This window comes from Phocoena sinus, chromosome 1 (assembly GCF_008692025.1).
Source record: "Phocoena sinus isolate mPhoSin1 chromosome 1, mPhoSin1.pri, whole genome shotgun sequence".
Classification (NCBI taxonomy): domain Eukaryota; kingdom Metazoa; phylum Chordata; class Mammalia; order Artiodactyla; family Phocoenidae; genus Phocoena; species Phocoena sinus.
In genome coordinates, this window is record NC_045763.1 from 89,731,327 (window position 1) to 89,750,977 (window position 19,651).

At 39.4% G+C, this 19,651-nt stretch overlaps 1 protein-coding gene across 4 annotated transcripts in view; it reads left to right on the top strand.

The window, feature by feature from the left end:
- Window positions 1–19,651, top strand: part of CDC14A (cell division cycle 14A) — a 188,460-nt gene that overhangs the window by 26,393 nt on the left and 142,416 nt on the right. For all 4 annotated transcript variants that reach the window (XM_032636902.1, XM_032636894.1, XM_032636911.1 and 1 more), the window contains one exon: window positions 5,027–5,119. In XM_032636902.1, coding sequence (XP_032492793.1) covers window positions 5,027–5,119 — 93 coding nt within the window. Of the gene's footprint in view, window positions 1–5,026; window positions 5,120–19,651 lie in introns of those variants that run through there.

The following is a 19,651-nucleotide window of genomic DNA, read 5'->3' on the forward strand; positions in this document are numbered from 1 at the left end:
AGTTCCTAAAAGAATTTAAGTGTCTTTTGGGGCTACTTGACCAGATGGACGGTATTTTAGGATCCATATAGAGCATTTCCAGGAATGGGGCCTTTTCCCACTATTTCATGCACTCTTTTCCAAAATTTAGCAATATCTTAGCACAGTAGATTTCAGTGTGTGGTCCCTGGGCCAGCAGCATCAGTATTAATTACCAAGGAATTGTTAGAAATGCATATTCTCTGGCCCTTCCCTGCTGAATCAGAAACTCTAGGGGTGGGGCCCAGCAATCTGTGGTTTAATAAGCTCTCTAGGTGACTCTGAATCAGTCTGTTAAGAGGATGAAATACAATATGGTAATATAATAAAATATAATTTAGATTGAAATTTAGTTTGTTTTTTATTTCTGAAAAGTTTTAAAATTATTGACCAAGCCAACCTGAGAATTATTTAAATTTTGAACTGTGAAACTTGTTATGGCCTTATAATTGAGAATTAAGGTTTACAAAAGTTATCAAGCTCAGTGAGAGAGTTCTGGATTCCTCCCGTCTACCACACTTGTGGAGAGCACTCAACTCTCTCATCTGGCCTGGGAGCTATTGGCCAAGTGTGTTAAGCCAGGCCCTCCATGGCTCCAGGCTTATGTTCTCTTGGTAAAAGAGAGACACAGCATGCTCATTATACTTCAGCCTTGCCCAGGACCTCTGGTTTGGGAGTCACTCTGTGTCTGGTCAAACTGGACCCCTTTGGCACTGTCCTACTGCTTTGAGAAATAATGGCACGTAGCAAGTGACTAATAAATATTACTGTTGTTGTTGTTATTATAGAGGGCTGGCTGTGTCCACTTAGGTTAAGAAGATTCACAAAGCTGTATACTCCAGTTTCCAGATAGAAATCTACAATATAGTGTGGATAGTGGCTGCATGTTATAATTTGCAGTGGGTCATGTGCAGCCTTGCTGCAGAGCAGACAAATAGTCCAGAGGTCTTAGTATTCTTTCTGTGACATCCTCCTCTTCATATTTAAGACTATATTCATTTGTTTTACCAATTTCTAACTTTACTTTGCTATTGTACACAGTGTTTTTGTAATCTCTAAGCTTTTCATGTAAAGCAGAAAGAATCTGTATTAGAGCAAGGAGCTCACTAAAAGCCAGAGGTGATGGTATGGTTTAGCAAGTAATCTCCATGAAGGGTGTGGCCGGTACACTGGACTGTAGGGGTGGCAGCCAGGTAAGGAAGAGGCAACTGTCCAGTTTGGAGGCATGAAATTCTCCTGATATTACAGCAGAACTTGAAAAAATATCTACGGGGCTCATTTATAAAATAGAGTCCTATCGTCTGCAGGACTTTCTTTTCTTGCATGGTAAAGTTCTTCCATATGAAAGATCTCAAAGGACGAGCCAAATGTTCCTCTAAAGGCACTTTAGTCATCAGTGTGCTTTGATATGTAATAGGTAGTTTTTGTTTTTAAGATAAGGACATGTTTAATATTTGGAAGGAGAAAACGTTAAAGAGGTTGTGTAGATCAACTCAATCATATAAAGCACCAGCTGAACGATTGGCAAAATGTTTTGTTATCCCTGAAATTTTTCATCCTAGTACCAGAATATCTCCTCTGTTGAACAGCGTTACTGCTGCAAGACTGGGATATGCTGACCCGTAAGAGGAAGGCCTGGCTGTGACAGGGAGGGAAATTAGGACAAGGCTTGTAATATATAAGATTTTTCTCTGTTATCCTTCACTTTGAATTAGTTTTGATTCCTTGAGTGAGAACTCACCTCTCTGTGATCTGACCTAGGAGATATTGGCCAAGCTTCACTAAACAGAAGATCATTTCTTGACTTGCAGTGCTGAGAAAAACACTTGAATTCCAAAATATCTAACCCTAAGCAAGGTAAATGCTAGGAGTTTTAAAAGCTTTCCTGAAAGTCAGATAGAGAACTCTCATTTTAAAAAGTCAGTTATTGTAACGTACAGCATGGTGACTACAGTTAATAACACTGTATTGCATGTGTGAAAGCTGCTGAGAGAATAAGTCCTGAAATTTCTCATCACAAGAAAAAAAATTTTGTGAGTAGGTAGGGTGACAGATGTTTTAAAAAAAGTCAATTATGTTTGCATCCTGTAGGCAGCTTCCAACAGGAGGTATTCCATTTTATTTTATTTTATTTTTTAATTTATTTAATTTATTATTTTTATTTTTGTCTGTGTTGGGTCTTTGTTGCTGCGCATGGGCTTTCTCTAGTTTTGGCGAGTGGGGGCTGCTCTTGGTTGCGGTGCGCGGGCTTCTCATTGTGGTGGCTTCTCTTTTTGTGGAGCACGGGCTCTAGGTGCACAGGCTTCAGTAGTTGTGGCTCGCGGACTCTAGAGCACAGGCTCAGTAGTTGTGGCGCACGGACTTAGTTGCTCCGCGGCATGTGGGATCTTCCTGGACCAGGGCTCGAACCCGTGTCCCCTACATTGGCAGGCGGATGCTTAACCACTACGCCACCAGGGAAGTCCAGGTATTTTAAAATAGTTAAAATTTCTAGGTAGATTTTGTGAAGAATATTCTTTATCTGATATAATTTCTGAAAGCTTGTAAAGGTAAAAAAAATCTTCCCTTAAAATTTTAATTTGTATTATGTTTACTTTAAAAAATGTATAAGTATACAGTGAAAAGAAAATTTCCTTCAGAATTCTGTCCTCATGGTTCCCATTGTAGGATGGTTCTCTGCATTCTGTATACTTTAGAATTAGAGAGAAAAACAAAAAAGAGGCAAACACAAAAAGTTCAAAAACAATCCAACAGTAAAGACCATTGACGATGAAAAAACAGCAATAGGAGTTTGTCACTGTTGGTGAGTAAATTTGTAAAATAAATTTAATTCCACATTATTTAATGATGAGAGTAGCTTGTTATGAAACCTAAACTCTTAGTAGGAAAGGGCATCGAAACATAATTTAAACTTCCTCAGAGGTGTGTTAGGGATCCAGGAAATGAAAATAGTGAGAGGCTGAGAGCCAGAAGAGCTGACTCCATCTGACTCATGTTAACGGGGTCATGGCCTCTGTAAGGCAGTCTTTAGGTAGTGTAGGATTTAGAGACCGTAGAAGAAGCTTAGGTCTTAAGAGCCTTGATTCTTCTTTCAATAAATCAAACATAACTTATTGATGGAGATAAATCACTGGCAAAAACAAACAAATGAGAAATGTCCAGCAGGTAACAATTCCAAATTGAGAAAGTAAGTAGACAAGTGTCAACACCACTGATAGTGACCTTAAAGTCTTTAGATAACTTGTGTGCTTTAACTCCACTGACCTGAATTGAATAAAATGTACTCTTTAAAAAAAAATTTATTATCATTGTTTTTAAATGTACTCTTTTAAACTTTATGTCATAGGGGTATTTTAGTAAGCTTGTCTGGAAATAAGGACTTTGGTAATAAGAGACCAAACCTCAAGGAGGTTTGAGGCCAACACTTATTTTTCAAAGTTCAATTTAAAAGAGCAGTGCTGGACTTCCCTGGTGGCGCAGTGGTTAAGAATCCGCCTGCCAATGCAGGGGACGCAGGTTTGAGCCCAGGTCTGGGAAGATCTCACGTGCTGCAGAGCACCTAACCCTGTGTGCCACAACTACTGAGCCTGTGCCTTAGAGCCCACGAGCCATAACTACGGAGGCTGCATGCCACAGCTACTGAAGCCTGCGCGCCTAGAGCCCGTGCTCTGCAACAAGAGAAGCCACCACAGTGAGAAGCCCGTGCACCTCAACTAGAGAAAGCCCGTGTGCAGCAGTGAAGACCCAATATAGCCAAAGATAAATAAATAAATTAAAAAAAATAATAAAAGAGCAGTGCCATTTTCAGAACATGATTCTTGGTTATCAAAGAAATGCCTGACTTGGGACGGTGAGGGTTTCTAGGCTTACAGCCATGATGCATAGAACTATGTTTTCTGTGGTTACACATTAAAGCCAGAATGTTGCTGTTTCATCTTAGAATGGACTTCAGAGTTTTAGAAGAGCTTCTTTTCCTTGTAGAAAATAGCAGGGTAAAGAAAGGTATATAGTTGAGTTCTTACATTTTTAAGGGGGCTCTAAAAGCAGATATTCTGTGGGTTGTGGTTAGTGTGTAGCATATAAAAAGCTGCCTTTCTAGTCGGTATGAATTTATAGATAAATATGAAAATGTACTTATGTGTCTGTATTTTGAAAACCATTTGTTTTGAAATATGAGGAAAACCATATAACTGTTTTGAAATATGAGGAAATGGAGTGGATTTCATTGAGTTGTATCATGTTCTCATTGTCTTATGTTTGAACTTTTACTAATAATTTGATTTCATTTTAACAGATCTTTTTGTTTTTACCTTTTCATGTTCAGCATGTGTACAATACACTATGTCGCTTATTTTGGATATCGTTGAGCATGCAGCATATTGCCTGGCGTATAGCAGCTGGTGCTTAATAACTGTTCATTTGAGTCCATGAATTTAATATATGGCTATTGTATTAAGATGTTTGCTGACATAATCCTTTTGATGGTTCATTTTTTTCCATTAACCATTTATTTTCAGGTAATTAAAAGGAGATTTTTTAATAGAACATTATAAAAAGAAAATATTAATATTGGTGCTCTGGTTAATATAGACATTTAAAAATTTTTAGAGAGGAAAATAGATTGGTTGACACATTTAAAAACAAATGGCATAATATGAAAAGCATAGATAAATTTTCTGGAGTGGGTGTGGTGTGTTAGGGAATGAAAAAGGATGAATAGACTTTACATATAAGATCAAGAGTAAATCTTCAAAAATGAGTCCTGCTATAATAAAGATGCCAATAATTTATCTCCCATTGTATCAGTCTCCTTTCTTGGAGAGAAATATATTTGGTATGTGCTAATTCTTACATTATGATTGAGCTGTAAAAAGTATGAGCTAGTATCCCTCCATCCCGTACAACTTATGTATGAATGCCATAGAAATTGAAGTCGAAAGTTGTTAAATTTCACTGATTGTGAATTGTCTCCGTGGTTACACGAACTCTTTTTATTCCCTCTTTCTAGTCATACAGTTTATCACGAAAGAAAATTGTGCACTACACCTGTTTTGACCAACGGAAAAGAGCAAACGCAGCATTTTTGATAGGTGCTTATGCCGTAAGTACTTTTTTCATGATTATTTTCTATAATCAGGCCAATGGAATGCTAACACTGCCAGATAAAATCCAGGCCACTTTTTCAGTGGAATTGGGAGATGGTGAAGATTATTAGCAGCTTAGGAATTGATCTGGAATGGAAAGTGTGGACCAGTATTGATCATCTGTTTACTCTTGGATCTTATTTTCCATTAGCTAATGAGAGAATCTTGGGACTGCAATGTGTAGCTTGTATTCCACAGTTGTATAGGTGTTTTTAATAAAAAGAATACCCAGAAAGGATATTCACAGGAAAAAAATATATAGTGGAAGATTATTAAAGACTTAATGGTTTCCTTTTTTTGGGGATAAGAGGAAATCCTTGATTGCATGGGGGAGGATCATTATTGTTATTATTATCAGTCCATTTATTTATCTATACAAGTGTTTGCAGTAAGCAAACTGAATATAAATCCTGCTTATATTGCAACTTCCCTAATGACTAGACATGACTTTTCAAAAATAATTTTGATTAGAAATTTTGTTCTCTGTAGGCACTAAAATGTAAATGTGAGTTCCCCATGAATGTGCTACACAATTTTTTTTTTTTTTAACTTTTTTTTTTCTTCTGTGGTACGCAGGCCTCTCACTGTTGTGGCCTCTCCCATTGCGGAGCACAGGCTCCGGATGCGCAGGCTCACGGGCCACGGCCCACGGGCCCAGCCGCTCTGCGGCATGCGGGATCCTCCCGGACTGGGGCACAAACCCTTGTCTCCTGCATTGGCAGGCGGACTCTCAACCACTGTGCCACCAGGGAAGCCCATGTGCTACACAATTTTGTTGTGAATACTTCTAGAATTTTCTATATATACTGGGATTGGGCAGGCAGGGGAGAGAGGTGTCCTTTTCCCTCTCATCCTTCAGGAAGGTCGGTGTTTCTCTAAAGCCTGGAAGCTCACTGCTGCATGACCTTTCAGCGGCTTCCTTCTGAAGACCTTGATGGAAGGAGGCACCAGCTACTAGACATCAAACTCTGCCACATCAACCCAAAAGCTTTGGGGGAAAAAGCCCAGCTGTGCTGTTGAAAAGACTGTCAGCTGTTGCAGGGTGTAGGCTGCGGATAGTGGCAGGCTGACAGCCAGACCGCAGCCCGGGGCCTTTTCAGCTCTGTCCACCTTTTCTCATCAGGATGTGGCTACAGTAAAGCCTTGGGCCATCCCTTGTGGTACTTTTCTTTCCTGCTCCATAGACAGCATGCTATAGTATTTGGAATCATGACTAGGAATCAGAAGCACAGTGTTTCATCCTAAAGTGGCTCTAGGATGAGGGGTAAGCCACTTTATCTTTCTTAGCTTTACTTAGTTTCCTTATCTGTAAAATGAGAGGGTTGGATATAATGACCTCTAAGTTTCCTTCCAATTCTGAGGATACTAGGATTATTTGTAGCGCCAGCCAGGCTCTTGCTTTTATTTTAAGAGCATGCATGAAAAGCTGGCTGTTGGCATGAAGGTTCAGTGAAGTGCTGGTTTAAGCTGAATTAAGCAGGCATGCTTATTTTTCACTTTGATAATTACTATTTATTTGAAACTGATAATTGACACCGTGTTTAAATTATGGAGAGTCTGTAATAACCTCTGGATTCAAGCCACGTAAACAAGCCTGTCTTCCTGAGGGGTTTTGTGATGTTTTTGAGCATGTTATTCGTGAGTCCTTTGTCACAGGGATTGCCATCAGGAAGAGGTCATTTGCTACTCGCTCCTTCCCCCCTCTTCCCCTCCTTCACCCCTTCTTTCTTTTATTTTCTTTCTTAATGCCCGTCCTTCCTGTTTTTAGTGTCTTCCTTAATTTCAGCATGGCACCTTTGGAATTTTGAATGGAAGTTTAATTCTAATAGATGCGTTGAGCTTGGGGATAAAATATATCTTCTAATGCAGAAGTTTCCACCACTTTAAAGCAGCCAAATGAAAGAAAAGCAGTCTAAGGAAATGCTGAGGGCAGCATGAGCTTGTCTTAAATGCTGATTACGGTCCTGAGAGGCAGTGTAATGATTATTTTACTAGTCATTTCCCAGTTGATTTTCTTTTCTAATTTTAGAAATGTGTTCCCCAGAGAGCTTTTTGACACAACCCTTAAAAAAATATGAGAACCAGGAATTGTAAACTTTCCTTAAAGAAAATTTTGTGCCTTACTTTGTATTATATGTACGCATTTAATAGTTGACTCAAGTATTTTAAGAAGACAGTAATGGCATTATACATACATTTCAGCTAAGATTCATATGTATTACATATTGCTATTTGGGTAAGTCATAATCTCCTGGGGGAATCTTCTTGGACATAAAAGACTTTTACTTTTGGAGTAGCCGTGTAGCCAAACGGGGTGAACTATGTACATGTGTATTTTTCAGAATCCCCAGCTGTGAAGGTGTTCCTCTTTTTAATATGTGGTATCAGCCCTCTATCAAGGGGCACTGACGACTAATTTGTACTAAGACAAGCCTTTTTCCCTGAGCCTTATTCTTCTCATTTGTAAAATTTGGCTAATACCAGGGTTTTCTGGTCTACTTCACAGGATTATTATCAAGGTCAAATATCTAACTGCCTGTCTGATAGCACCACATAATATATCTAAATGATATGTCACATTTACTGTGACAGAAGTTTTTATTCCTTCTCTCCACAAACCTATTTATTCCCCTACTCATTGCCTTTTTAGTAAATGAGCTACCATCAGCAACTTACTGAATCAAAGGATAGTAGTCATTTTGATTCCTGTTGTTTCCTCTTCCCACATTATACTCATCAGTAATTTCTAACTCTAAAACACATATTGAGTCAGAATACTTCTTTCCCTCTCTGTTGCTATCACCTAGTCCAAGCCACTGTCACCGTTCACCTGGATGCCCACCACAGCTTCATACATTGTCTCCTTTTCACACCCTTGCTTCCCTTTAATCCAGTTGCTACACAATTGTCAGAGTGATGTTTTAAAACTATAAATTAGATCATTGCCCTCTTTCAAATCTGTCTAATGATCGCTCGCTCTTCTTGGCATGAAATTCAGCCTCCTTACCAATGCCATGAAGGTCCTCCCTGATCTGGCCCTTTCTCCCTCTGTGATCACCTTACTCAAGATGCTCCCATCACACTGGCCTTCTAGCTGTGGAATCGCAAGTGTGCTCCTGCCGGAAGGCCTTGATATTTCTGTTCTCTCTCTCTCACCTCGGGTTTTTACCTCAGACCCTTGCATTGCTTCTTCCTTCTGATCTGATGTCACCTCCTCAGAGAGACTTTCTCTTGAGTTTTACCTTGTTTCCTCCACCTCCAGTCACCCTCTAGCCCTTTGCTGTTTTAGTCATTATTTTGTAGGACTCTACTACTTGAAATTATCTGGTTCATTTGTGTATTTACTTGTTTATTATTTCTTTCCTAGACTAGAGGGTAGGGACCTTGTCAGTTTTGTTCATTGCTGTGTCTAGGAGGTGATAAACTATTTAATCAGGGGTTAGGCCCAGGCATTCACCAGTTGAACTGGAAACTGGCCACAGTGGGGCCTTTCTGCTGTGCTGAATCATGGAAAAGTCCAGGGTTGGGAGCAGGGCCTCAGGGAGGAGACGAGGTGGCCAGCCTGGAGGGGACTGGAGGATTTACCAACTGGAATGGAACTATTTCGGTACTTGAACACTGAGCATCAGTTTAGAACTGTGCCTGGCCTATGGTAGATGCTCCATAAATATCTACTGAATGAATGAATAATGGAATGGTAAAATATGAAAGAAAGAAGGAAGGTGACTTTCTTTGGGTAACTTCAGAGAGAAACTGAAAATGATCAAATTGGATCAAATTGGACATAAAGTTTAAAGTCATGTCTTCCTCATTACTGGAAATAATTGCAGTAATGATTGAGCCAACCATTGTTTTTCTTTTTAATTTATTTATTAAAAAAAATATTTTGGCTGCGTTGGGTCTTCCTTGCTGCACAAGGGCTTTCTCTAGTTGTGGTGAGTGAGGGCTACTCTTCGTTGCGATGTGCGGGCCTCTCATTGCAGTGGCTTCTCTTTGTTGTGGAGCACGGGCTCTAGGCGTGCGGGCTTCAGTAGTTGTGGCACTTGGGCTCCGTAGTTGTGGCTTGCGGGCTGTAGAGTGCAGGCTCAGTAGTTGTGGTACAGGGGCTTAGTTGCTCCGCGGCATGTGGGATCTTCCCGGACCAGTGCTCGAACCCGTGTCCCCTGCATTGGCAGGCGGATTCTTAACCACTGTACCACCAGGGAAGTCCCTCAACCATGATCTTTAAAGATGCAGAATCAAAGCAAAGGTTATAGACCAAGGACAGTACCTGTATACAAAGTCACATCACTATCTTGCTTCTTTTTTTTTTCTTTTTTGATAAACTTTGTTTTCAATTATTTTTATTATGGTAAAATACTATGTAAAATTTACTATATTAATAATTTTTTCTTTGTTTTTTATTATTTTTTATTGAGGTATAACTGACATAACATATTAGTTTCAGAGGTACAACAAAATGATTCAATATCTGCAAATAATTGCAAAATGACCACTGCAACAAATCCAGTTAACATCTGTCACTATACATAGTTACCAAAAATCTTTTTTTCTTTGATGAATCTTAAGCATTTTTAAGGGTATAGTTCAGTAGTATTAGGTACGTTCATATTGTTGTACAACTATCATCCCTTGCTTTTGAGTGTGACATCTTGTGCAGACATTATGTACCTACAGAGTCAGGGCTTCTTTGCCTGTGGTTTCTCTGTTAGATCATGACTTTAAGTATGTCACAGAAGCTTTTGTGTTTCTATTTCCTTATCTGTAAGTGAGGGAGAGCCTTTTTATGTTTTATCTCCTAGAGGTGTCATGAGTATCAAAAAGGAGATAAAATACAGAACATCATGTTCAGTAGGAAATCCACAAACCCTTCTCTGTGGGTGATTTGAAAGCCAGAGTTGCTGGAATGATGTGGCCACTGGAGATCACAGTGACGCTTAGCAGATGACAGGCACCCATTTCAGGGCAGTCCCCACTCATGAAGCATCTCTTTATCCCTAAGCTGTGACGTTGTGCTCCTTGAGATGGAGGGCTCAGATTTTAAGAACAGACCAACTTTGTTGGACAGGTGTTTCCCTTCCAGGACAATACTCAGTGCAGTTTCTGTTTTAGAGTTAGGATGCTTAGATTATCATAGCATACAAAATACTCCCATATGAATTTGAAGAAGATGGCTTTTAAAAAATTAAAAGCATGAATTAATTAGGCTCTTGCCACATGCTTAGAGACCAAATCCTCACTTGTTTCTGTATTGTTTTCGGTTCACAGAACTATGGTAAAGAGATCAAGGAGAATTTGGAGCAGGCCATGATGATTGAAGGATTGGAAAATAATTCAGAGTTAAAGAATTAAGAATTTTTTCAGCTATGTGGAGGATTCTGGTTACCACATTGTATGTTCCTAAACGCACTTGTTAAGGCCTCATATTGCTAAATAAGGGGTCTAATTATGGATTAACTGGGACTGGCCTGAACCAGATGTCATGTCTGAATCAGGGATGACAAGGCTAAGGTTTGTAGACTTTTTAACCATATCTATGTCTGCTATTTGTTTTGTAGACTATACTTAAGGCCTTAGCAGTTATATTATACCTCTAAGTCTACTACTAATTGCAGAGAAGCCATTCTCCATCTGGTGTAGTGGTTGAGAGCAAAGACTTCAGCAGAGCCACAGGCTTGGCCTTGGATTCACTTGTTTTTTGTGTGTCTTGACCAAGTTATTTAACTCATCCAAACTCCTGTTTTTTCCATCTTTAAAACAGAGATAATAACACCCCGCCTAACATAGTTGCAGTGAGGACTGAAGGAGGTCATGCTCATGAAGGTGTCAGGGCAGTGCCTGGCATTTTAAGCACTTAGGAGTGGCTGGTGCTCTAGGCAGGAAAGTTATGTGGCCTTCCAAATCATTTTCTGAGCCATTGTCTTACTTCGCCTGAAGAGCCAAAGGCTGCTCGCCTCTTTTTCTCTGCTTGTCTTCCCTCCTTTCCATCCCTTTTCACACTTAGATCCTTCCTTGACTCAGTAACACTCAGAAGGTTGTTAATGTGATGATTGCTTAGAATCATTCACTGGAAGCTGTGAAGGTGTGTGTGTGAGTTTTTTCCCCCCTCCTAGGACGTTATCTGCATTCTAAAGGAAGAACCTGTCTAAAGCAAATGAATTTCTCATTTTTGAGATGTGTATTCAGGTATTCGTTAGTTCAGTGAGTATTTATTTAGCTCACATGAGCTCGACTCAGCATTGTGGTGGGCTCTGGGAAATAAAATAAAAATTTTTTAAAAAAGAAAGAAATAAAAAACGAAGAAAGAATGAATGCCTAGCTTTAGAATAGGGGAACAGATGAGCAACAAGTAATTTGGGAGAAGTGTGTAGTAGTAAGTGCCAAATTTGGATAAAAATTCATTCAACAAGTGTTCTTCCAGGCCTTGTCATACATGAGGTATTGTTCTAGGAGTTGAGGATACTAAGGTGAATAGCTCCCTGCCTTCTGGTGTTGGTGTTGGGGGACCAGGGTCAAACCTGGAGAGATCTGAGAGGGATCAAGGATGACCAACCCCAGTAGGCCAAGTTGGGAAGGGAATATCAGATGGGGGGCATGGCATGGAGGGGAGGATGCTTTTTGGGGAGGATAGGAGGGGTTGGGAAATGATTAAATTATTTTAAACATCTAGTTTGAAAAGAGGATAATTTAATGAATTTAACCTAACAAATTGGCATAACCACATTATGGAAGAAAAGTAGAAAGTTTCTCTTGTAATTATATCTCTCTAAGTTTGAACTATTTACTTAGGTATAATTGCAGTGTAGTTTTGTGAACCTTTTTTCCCTTGGCCTACATATGTTTTGCCTTTTTGTTACCTACGTGACCAAATAATATTCCCTTTAGAGTACATACCATTGTTTAACATTTTAGATTCTTTTCAAAATTTATGATGTGACAAACAACTTTCTGCACTGTGAATGCTTCTTTCTGTGGATTTTTGTCTTTAGATTGCCAGAAGTGTGATTAATAGATTAAAAAAAATCAGCATAACTTTAGGCTCTTGGAGTATATTAACATATTTAAGCCAATTTCCACTAAATTTGGTATCATGTGGACTCTTCAGTGTTATATACCTTTGCATAATGGGGATAAACACTAAAGATTTAAAAATTTACTTGGTAGGGCTGGGGGAGGGAAGGATTGGGAGTTTGGGGAATGCAGATGCAAACTAGTATATATAGGACGGATAAACAACACGGTCCTACTGTATAGCACAGGGAACTCTATTCAATATTCTGTGATAAACCATAATGGAAAAGAATATGAAAAAGAATATATATGTATAACTGAATCACTTTGCTGTACAGCAGAAATTAACACGTTGTAAATCAACTATACTTCAGTAAAATAAAAAAACATAAAAATTTAATTGGTGAAAATATTTCATTGTTTTACTAATCATTTTTAATGATTAGTACCTAGGTTGATTATTGCTGTAGTTTTATTTGTGGGTTTATTAACTTTTTGAATAGCTTGTGTTTTTTAAATTTGTTTATTACTGTATTTGGACCATTAAAAGTTGAAAAGTTACTATCAGTCTCTTTCCTTTAAAAAAAGAAGTCATTTCCCTGTGTCTAATTTGTCTAAATAGATGTAGACCCCTAGAAATCACATCCACCAGTCCAAGTTTCTGTAAGAAATTAGGAAGTCCGTATACCTTAAGTTCTGTTACTTATCAAAATGCTGTATTAATAAGTACTTCTGTGTGGTTGAATACAAAGATGGTTAATTGAAACTGCTGATAATGGACTTATTTAACACTGAGTGGCTTACTGAATTTTACAAAAAATTATATTTGGGACAGTATTATTTAAAAGTGGTTAACGTGTGTGTGTGTGTGTGTGTGTGTGTGTGTGTGTGTGTGTGTGTGTGTTTAAATCATTGGAAAATGGTAAACGAGGCCAACTGACTCTGAATTTGTTTTTGTCTTATTTCTGACTCACAGTTCATCCATAAATTGCAATTTCAGAACTGCTTTAAATTATCATTAAAAAAACTATAGGTTAAACAAATGTTATTTAAAATGTAGGTAAAATTATCAAGAAAATAGTTGGTTCAAAATAATAAAGGTGTTTACCTTAAATATTTATTAAAATAGTAATAAAGTGGATGTCAGCTACTGGTGTTCTGTCAACCTCTGTGGCTTCTTGGTAAACCTACCAGGTAGCGTTTGCTTCTGCTTATAGAAATTGTGGAGAGGAAGGGAGGAGTGGCTTATGGCTGGGGCAGGGCAATTTCCTGTTTGCAGTTCCTTCCTTTTATAGCTTGATAGGCAAGAATGCTAGTGCCTGCAAGTGGGCCAGAGAGGCTTTTATCCTTGCATTTTTGGTGTCTTTAAGCAGGTCAGTCTCCCTAAAATCATATAGCATTTTCAATTTCAAACTCTTTGAATTTGGAAATTCTGTTAATCTTCTGCATATGGAAAAAGCGATATTATCTTTTTCACCTCTCCTTACATGTTTCATTTAGCTGTGGGCTAGAGAAATTAGCTGTTTGCTTTTCACTTGTGGAAGGTTTGTTTCTCAAGTTTAACTGTCTTTTCAGTCTTTTTTTTCCCCCTTCTTCCTGCTAACAAGTTTCCTCTGTGCTGTAAACACACACACACAGACACACACACACACAGACACACACGCACACTGTATTTAGGACAGTATATTTCAAGGGTGATACTGTGTCTGCTTACACAGTTTTGAATCTCATTAGTAGCCTTGAAAAGGCATATACTTTCTATGTGAAAAGCTTATGTCCGTTTGTTTCATTTCCATACTGAATTCAGGGGATGTACTTTTTTTTAAAAATTTATTTTATTTTTGGCTGCATTGGGTCTTCCTTGCTGCACACGGGCTTTCTCCAGTTGCGGTGAGTGGGGTCTACTCCTTGTTGCGGCGCGCAGGCTTCTTGTTGCGGTGGGCTCTCCCATTGTGGAGCACGGGGCTCCAGAGCGCAGGCTCAGTAGTTGTGGCGCACGGGCTTAGTTGCTCTGTGGCACGCGGGATCTTCCCGGACCAGGGCTCGAACCTGTGTCCCCCTCACTGGCAGGCGGACTCCCAACCACTGCACCCCCAGGGAAGCCAGGGATGTACTTACTTAATGCTTGGAATGGGAAATTTCGTTTTGTTCCCCACAGCAGCGGCAGCATCTAGAACAGTGTCTGACGCATCCTAAGTGCTCAGTGAATACTTGCATGAATGACCGAATGTTTAATTGATAAATAAACGTTAGTAACATTGATAAACACATTGATAAATAAGTTATCTTCCACGATTCTTGAAAGTTTGATATGGGGTAATTAAAAAGCTGGAGTGCTTAAAAATAAATTAGGAAGTCAGTACTAATTATAGAAATAACAACAAGAATCACAGTGTTTTGAGGTATTACTTTTTTAAATTTACGGAGTAAAATAAGGTGTTTTAAATAGCTCTCTAAAATTTTAGAACTGAAATGGACTTTGTTAATATATATAAACATTTGAAATCAGTATTATGGATGATAGTCTTCATTTTAGCCCCAGCATTCTTTCTGTTTTTCTCAGTAGGGGAAAATCCTTATTTATGCATATAAGTTGTTGTTTAAAAATGTCAATCACGGGGCTTCCCTGGTGGCGCAGTGGTTGAGAGTCTGCCTGCCGTTGCAGGGGACACGGGTTCGTGCCCCGGTCCGGGAGGATCCCACATGCCGCGGAGTGGCTGGGCCCGTGAGCCATGGCCGCTGAGCCTGCGCATCCGGAGCCTGTGCTCCGCAACGGGAGAGGCCACAACAGTGAGAGGACCGTGTACTGCAAAAAAAAAAAAATATATATATATATACTCTCCATATACTTTTCAATAAGAACTAATTCAAATGCTCAAAAAAAAAAAGAATACTGGAAAAATTTTCAATCAGTTGCATTAAAAAAATTTAACTGTATTCATTTTTTTTTTTGTTTTTTTTTTTTTTTTTTTTTTTGCGGTACCCGGGCCTCTCACTGTTGTGGCCTCTCCCGCTGCGGAGCACAGGCTCCGGACGCGCAGGCTCAGCGGCCATGGCTCACGGGCCCAGCTGCTCTGCAGCATGTGGTATCTTCCTGGACCGGGGCATGAACCTGTGTCCCCTGCATCTGCAGGCGGACTCTCAACCACTGCGCCACCAGGGAAGCCCAACTGTATTCATTTTTTATGGAAAAAAATTAGAAAAGAGACACTGAAAGCCCTGAAGACATTATTCATTATCATCATGTGACTTGGTGCCAAAAAAAACCCAAAAGACTCACTTTTGCAGAACCACTGAAGTATCTCTGTAAGAAACTGACTAGGAAAAAAAAATCCTGCTCCAGTCCTGCTTTCTCAGATGGAGAATCTGAGACCAGAGAGGTCAAGTGTCTTGCCCAGGATCAAATCCAGTTAGTGAAAGAGAGAGACTAGAACCCTCCGCCAAGTTCTCAGTTGGAGGTATATCTACCCACAGCACATAGCTGAGCAGTGCTAGTCTTGTAATAATACTGTGTCTAAACCACAATATTCTGCAGAAGATTCAAAACAGCATGTAGTGTGAAAGGGTAGGATGTTCCAGCTGGAAAGCAATGTTTCCAATACACTGGTCATGCAGTTTCTCTTCCGGGCAGCATCTAAGCTTTAATTCTGGCTGATGGAGCTAACACTCCAATAAGTTTGTGTAGCAACCAGGCGAAATGGCAGTTTTCCTCACATTCGCCTCAGTGATGTCTATGAATGTCCTAAAGTGGTTCTAAGTGTCAGGAATGATAGAAAACAGGAGATAGAAAAACAGGAGAACTAAGGAGTGACATGAAGTAGTTTATCTTAGGACTGGGTTTTCCAAGTTTTTTCACTATAATCCACAGTAAGAAACATATTTTACATTGCAGCTTAGTTCACATACTCATACATACACACACACACACACACACACAGACATGCACATACCATTCACATGAATAATTGAAACAAAAGGTTCATGAAACAATTTTTATCTTACAATGGGTGAGGTATACTGACATTTTATATTCTGTCCTGTTTTATTAAAGAAAAGTCTTTATCCATGAAATTGATTTTGCTGCTCACAGCCATTGGAGAATCTGCTTGCTGTGCTTAGATCTGAAATGTATTTGCATGTTTTTTAGGGCATCGATTTTGACACTGAACATGCAGGTGATTGTTTGGCCCATCTGGATTAGTCTACAATTAATGCAAACAGTTTAAGTAAATTTTAAAGTGTCCTGAACGCCTCAGAGGTGCCTCTCTCTAAATATCAAGATGTACAGCTGGCTCCCACATGATTTTCATTCATTTATACTTGATTATTAGAAAAAGCTGAGTTTGTTTTAAGCCCTCGAATAATACAATTTATCTTTGCACATCGCAGTTCCATTTAAATCACTGTGTTTCCCTCAAACTCCTCTCCTACACATCCCCTTCTTCCTGGCAGCCCAAATGTGCATTTATTCATTTGGGGACAACCTTGAATGAGAAACGTCTGTGCTTGGGTCAGCACTGGGGGCCCTGAGGAGCCAGCGCTGAGCCTGCCTCTGGGTCTGTTATGTGAGTGCCTGTCCAGTTTAGTTTCTGAATTTGTGCTCATGATATGTAATGCCCTATTGACCTCACGACATCTAATCTTAAACCTTAGGTTTGTAAGGGTTTTTGAGTGCATACTTTTAATCTATGTAAATTTTATTTCAAGTCTTTCTTTTCTATTTGACATAGTGAATAAAATAGTGGCCGTTTCCCCATTATGGACAGTGAACTAATAACTGAAAAGCCCTCTCCATATGTACTTTCTGAAATTTTAAATAAAGCAGGAGCTAACTGCAGCTCCATTGAGGTTGCTGTGTGTTGAGTTATTCCTAAGACTCTTAGTGCCCCAAATATGGTCACCACGGCAATAAACTCAGACCGTGCCCATGCTGGCTACTAGGTCCCATGTCAGCGCCACTCTGCCCCTGCATCTTTCTTAGTTCTCTCCTTCACTGTGCCTCTGCCTCAGCCTTGCTTCCTGGTGTCCACCCCCTCTCACCTTCCATAATAAATGCTTAGAGGGCTTCTGAATTTTCATTATGGAAAACCAGGCTCTTATGATGAGAACCTAAAGCAAGGGATGTAGTTGGTCAGCAAATTCACGGTTAAAGTAAATAGTCGGGCTAGGTAAGTGTAAGTTCAGCCTGAAAGAGATATTTAGAGTTGCTGTAGTACCTCAGAGAATTATTTAATAGGGGAGTAACATTTGTGGTTCATAGTTTCAAATTAAGGAGCAGACAGACAAGCCTTTCCGTGTGAAGATACATACTGTAGGATGAATCAGACTTTAAAGTTCTTTCGTGAGTGGGTGTGTGAGTCAATTAGTGGGGCCTACTTTGGGAAATTTGTAAATTGATTAAAAAAAAACACCCCATAATTCCTTTCTCAGAGAAACTTCCTGATGTTTTTTCCGTAATTGGTCCAGTCTTCTCTCCTCTCCTCCCAACTGTTTATTTTGTCATTTCTTATTATCTGACCCAGAACCTGGCTTAATTATAGCTTTTCTCACCTTGTTTTGTAATTAATTACGTGTGATATAATCCACTAGAATGAGCTCTTTGCTATTACTTGCTTTGCCATCTCTCTCCTACTAGAATGAGCTCCTTGAGTAGAGGAGTTACTCACATTTATATCCTCGGTACCTAACATAATGCCTGTCTGTGTTGTTTTAAGGAATAAGGAATGAACAAGATAGGAGACGGCCGTGGAGGGAGTTCAGATTCCCAAGGTGACTGATCTTGTGTTAACAGTGTGTGAGAAATAATGCAAACTCCAAGCTCGAGGTCTTCATCACACCACTCCTACCCCCAGGTCCTGCAGTTGACTTCTGTAACCCAGGTCTCAGCTGCAGTGCTTTCAATTTGAAATCCACTGCTTATGAAAACTTATGGGAATGGACCCATCCCGTACAAAGAATTTAGGGTTATGCTGTAACTCTCTTAATAGCGTTGCAGGGTATTGTCTGTCTTGGAGTTGGGAAAGCCTTAAATCCCATTAGTTTGAAGGTGGTATTATGTTCCCTTCAGAAATGTGTGAAGTTTGGAGAAAATTCTCAGTGTCTGTAAGGGAGTTGTAGTTTTGGCAGCAAGCTGCATATTTTGCCAGGAGCCAAATTTTAAGTTTTATTGTCTTTCTGGAAACACATCTGTGAAATAATGGAAATAGTGACAAAATGTGCTTAGTATTTTAAAACAGTTTCTAAAATCATTTTGTTTACTTGTCTCCAAGTCAGATATTTGAATTAAAAAACAACAACTTTTAGAATACCCTGACATTGGGCTATGACATTATTAACACAAAGTTTAAAAAATATATTAGATATTAAATTTTATATATGTGTACTGGCTAATGACAGTATTTTACTTCTGAATTCATGGAAGAGGAAGTTAGATTTTAGTTGTTGATTAAGATCATTCTATTACAGTTAAAAATTGGGGGATTTACCCAGAATGTGGGCAAGTGGATTTCCTTGATAAACTTTATCTTACTTTTTTTTTTTTTTAAAGGAACAGTAGTTGACCTAGACCTTGAGTTAAACACAACGACTACAGGGTGAGATGGTGGTGGGAGTTGTCTACTCTAGCAATCCAGAGAGTAATTCCTCCTCTGAAGAACTGCTCCAGTCGAGCTATATACAGTGATTCTCCCCTAAGTTACAGAAATAGACGGACCTTAGATAGGCTCTCCCCTCACCCTGCCTGCCCTCCCATACCCTTCCCTCCTCCTCTGCCTCATTGTACTAGGAGACCTCGAGAAATTAAGTAACTGTCACAAGAGGCAGAACAGGGAGGGACAAGAACCCCCTATATCATTGGCATTCCATTTCTTCCCCTCTTCGTTAACAGCACCCCCTGTTCAGGTAGACACCCATAGCCAAGTTAACACCATGTGTGAAGTAACCAGTTACCTCTTTTCTCACACTTCACTCTTGGCTTTCCTTTATGCCCGTTACTCGTTCACATTCCTTGTTACCTCTGTGTAGCTCTCCACTTCATCTTTTTTTTCCCCTACTATTTCCATCTCTTTCTCCTTCCTCTGTTTCTGATCACATCTCTCCCATTGCTCTGTTCCCTTCCTTTCGCCCCTCCTTCTGTCTTAATTGACTGGTATATAGAATAGCAATATTGTAATAATTGGAGTTTTTTTGTTACGTGTAACAGAAACTGGCTCTGACTTGCTTAAGCTCAAAACTTTAGAATGAATTTCCTTGTAGTTTAGTCAAAAGAGGGAAGTAGAGGGCTCCTGTAGCCTTCACTGTTTAATAAAAACTCTTTATTCATTTTAATGGGAAATAGCCTTTCCCTCTCCCCTTCTATCTGGTTCATTTGTTCATTCTGTCATTGAGCAAATAATTATTGAGCAGCTGTGCCAGATACTCTTCTAGGCTCTAAGGATATAGCAATGAACGAGAGAGGTAAAAATCCCTGTCTTCATAGA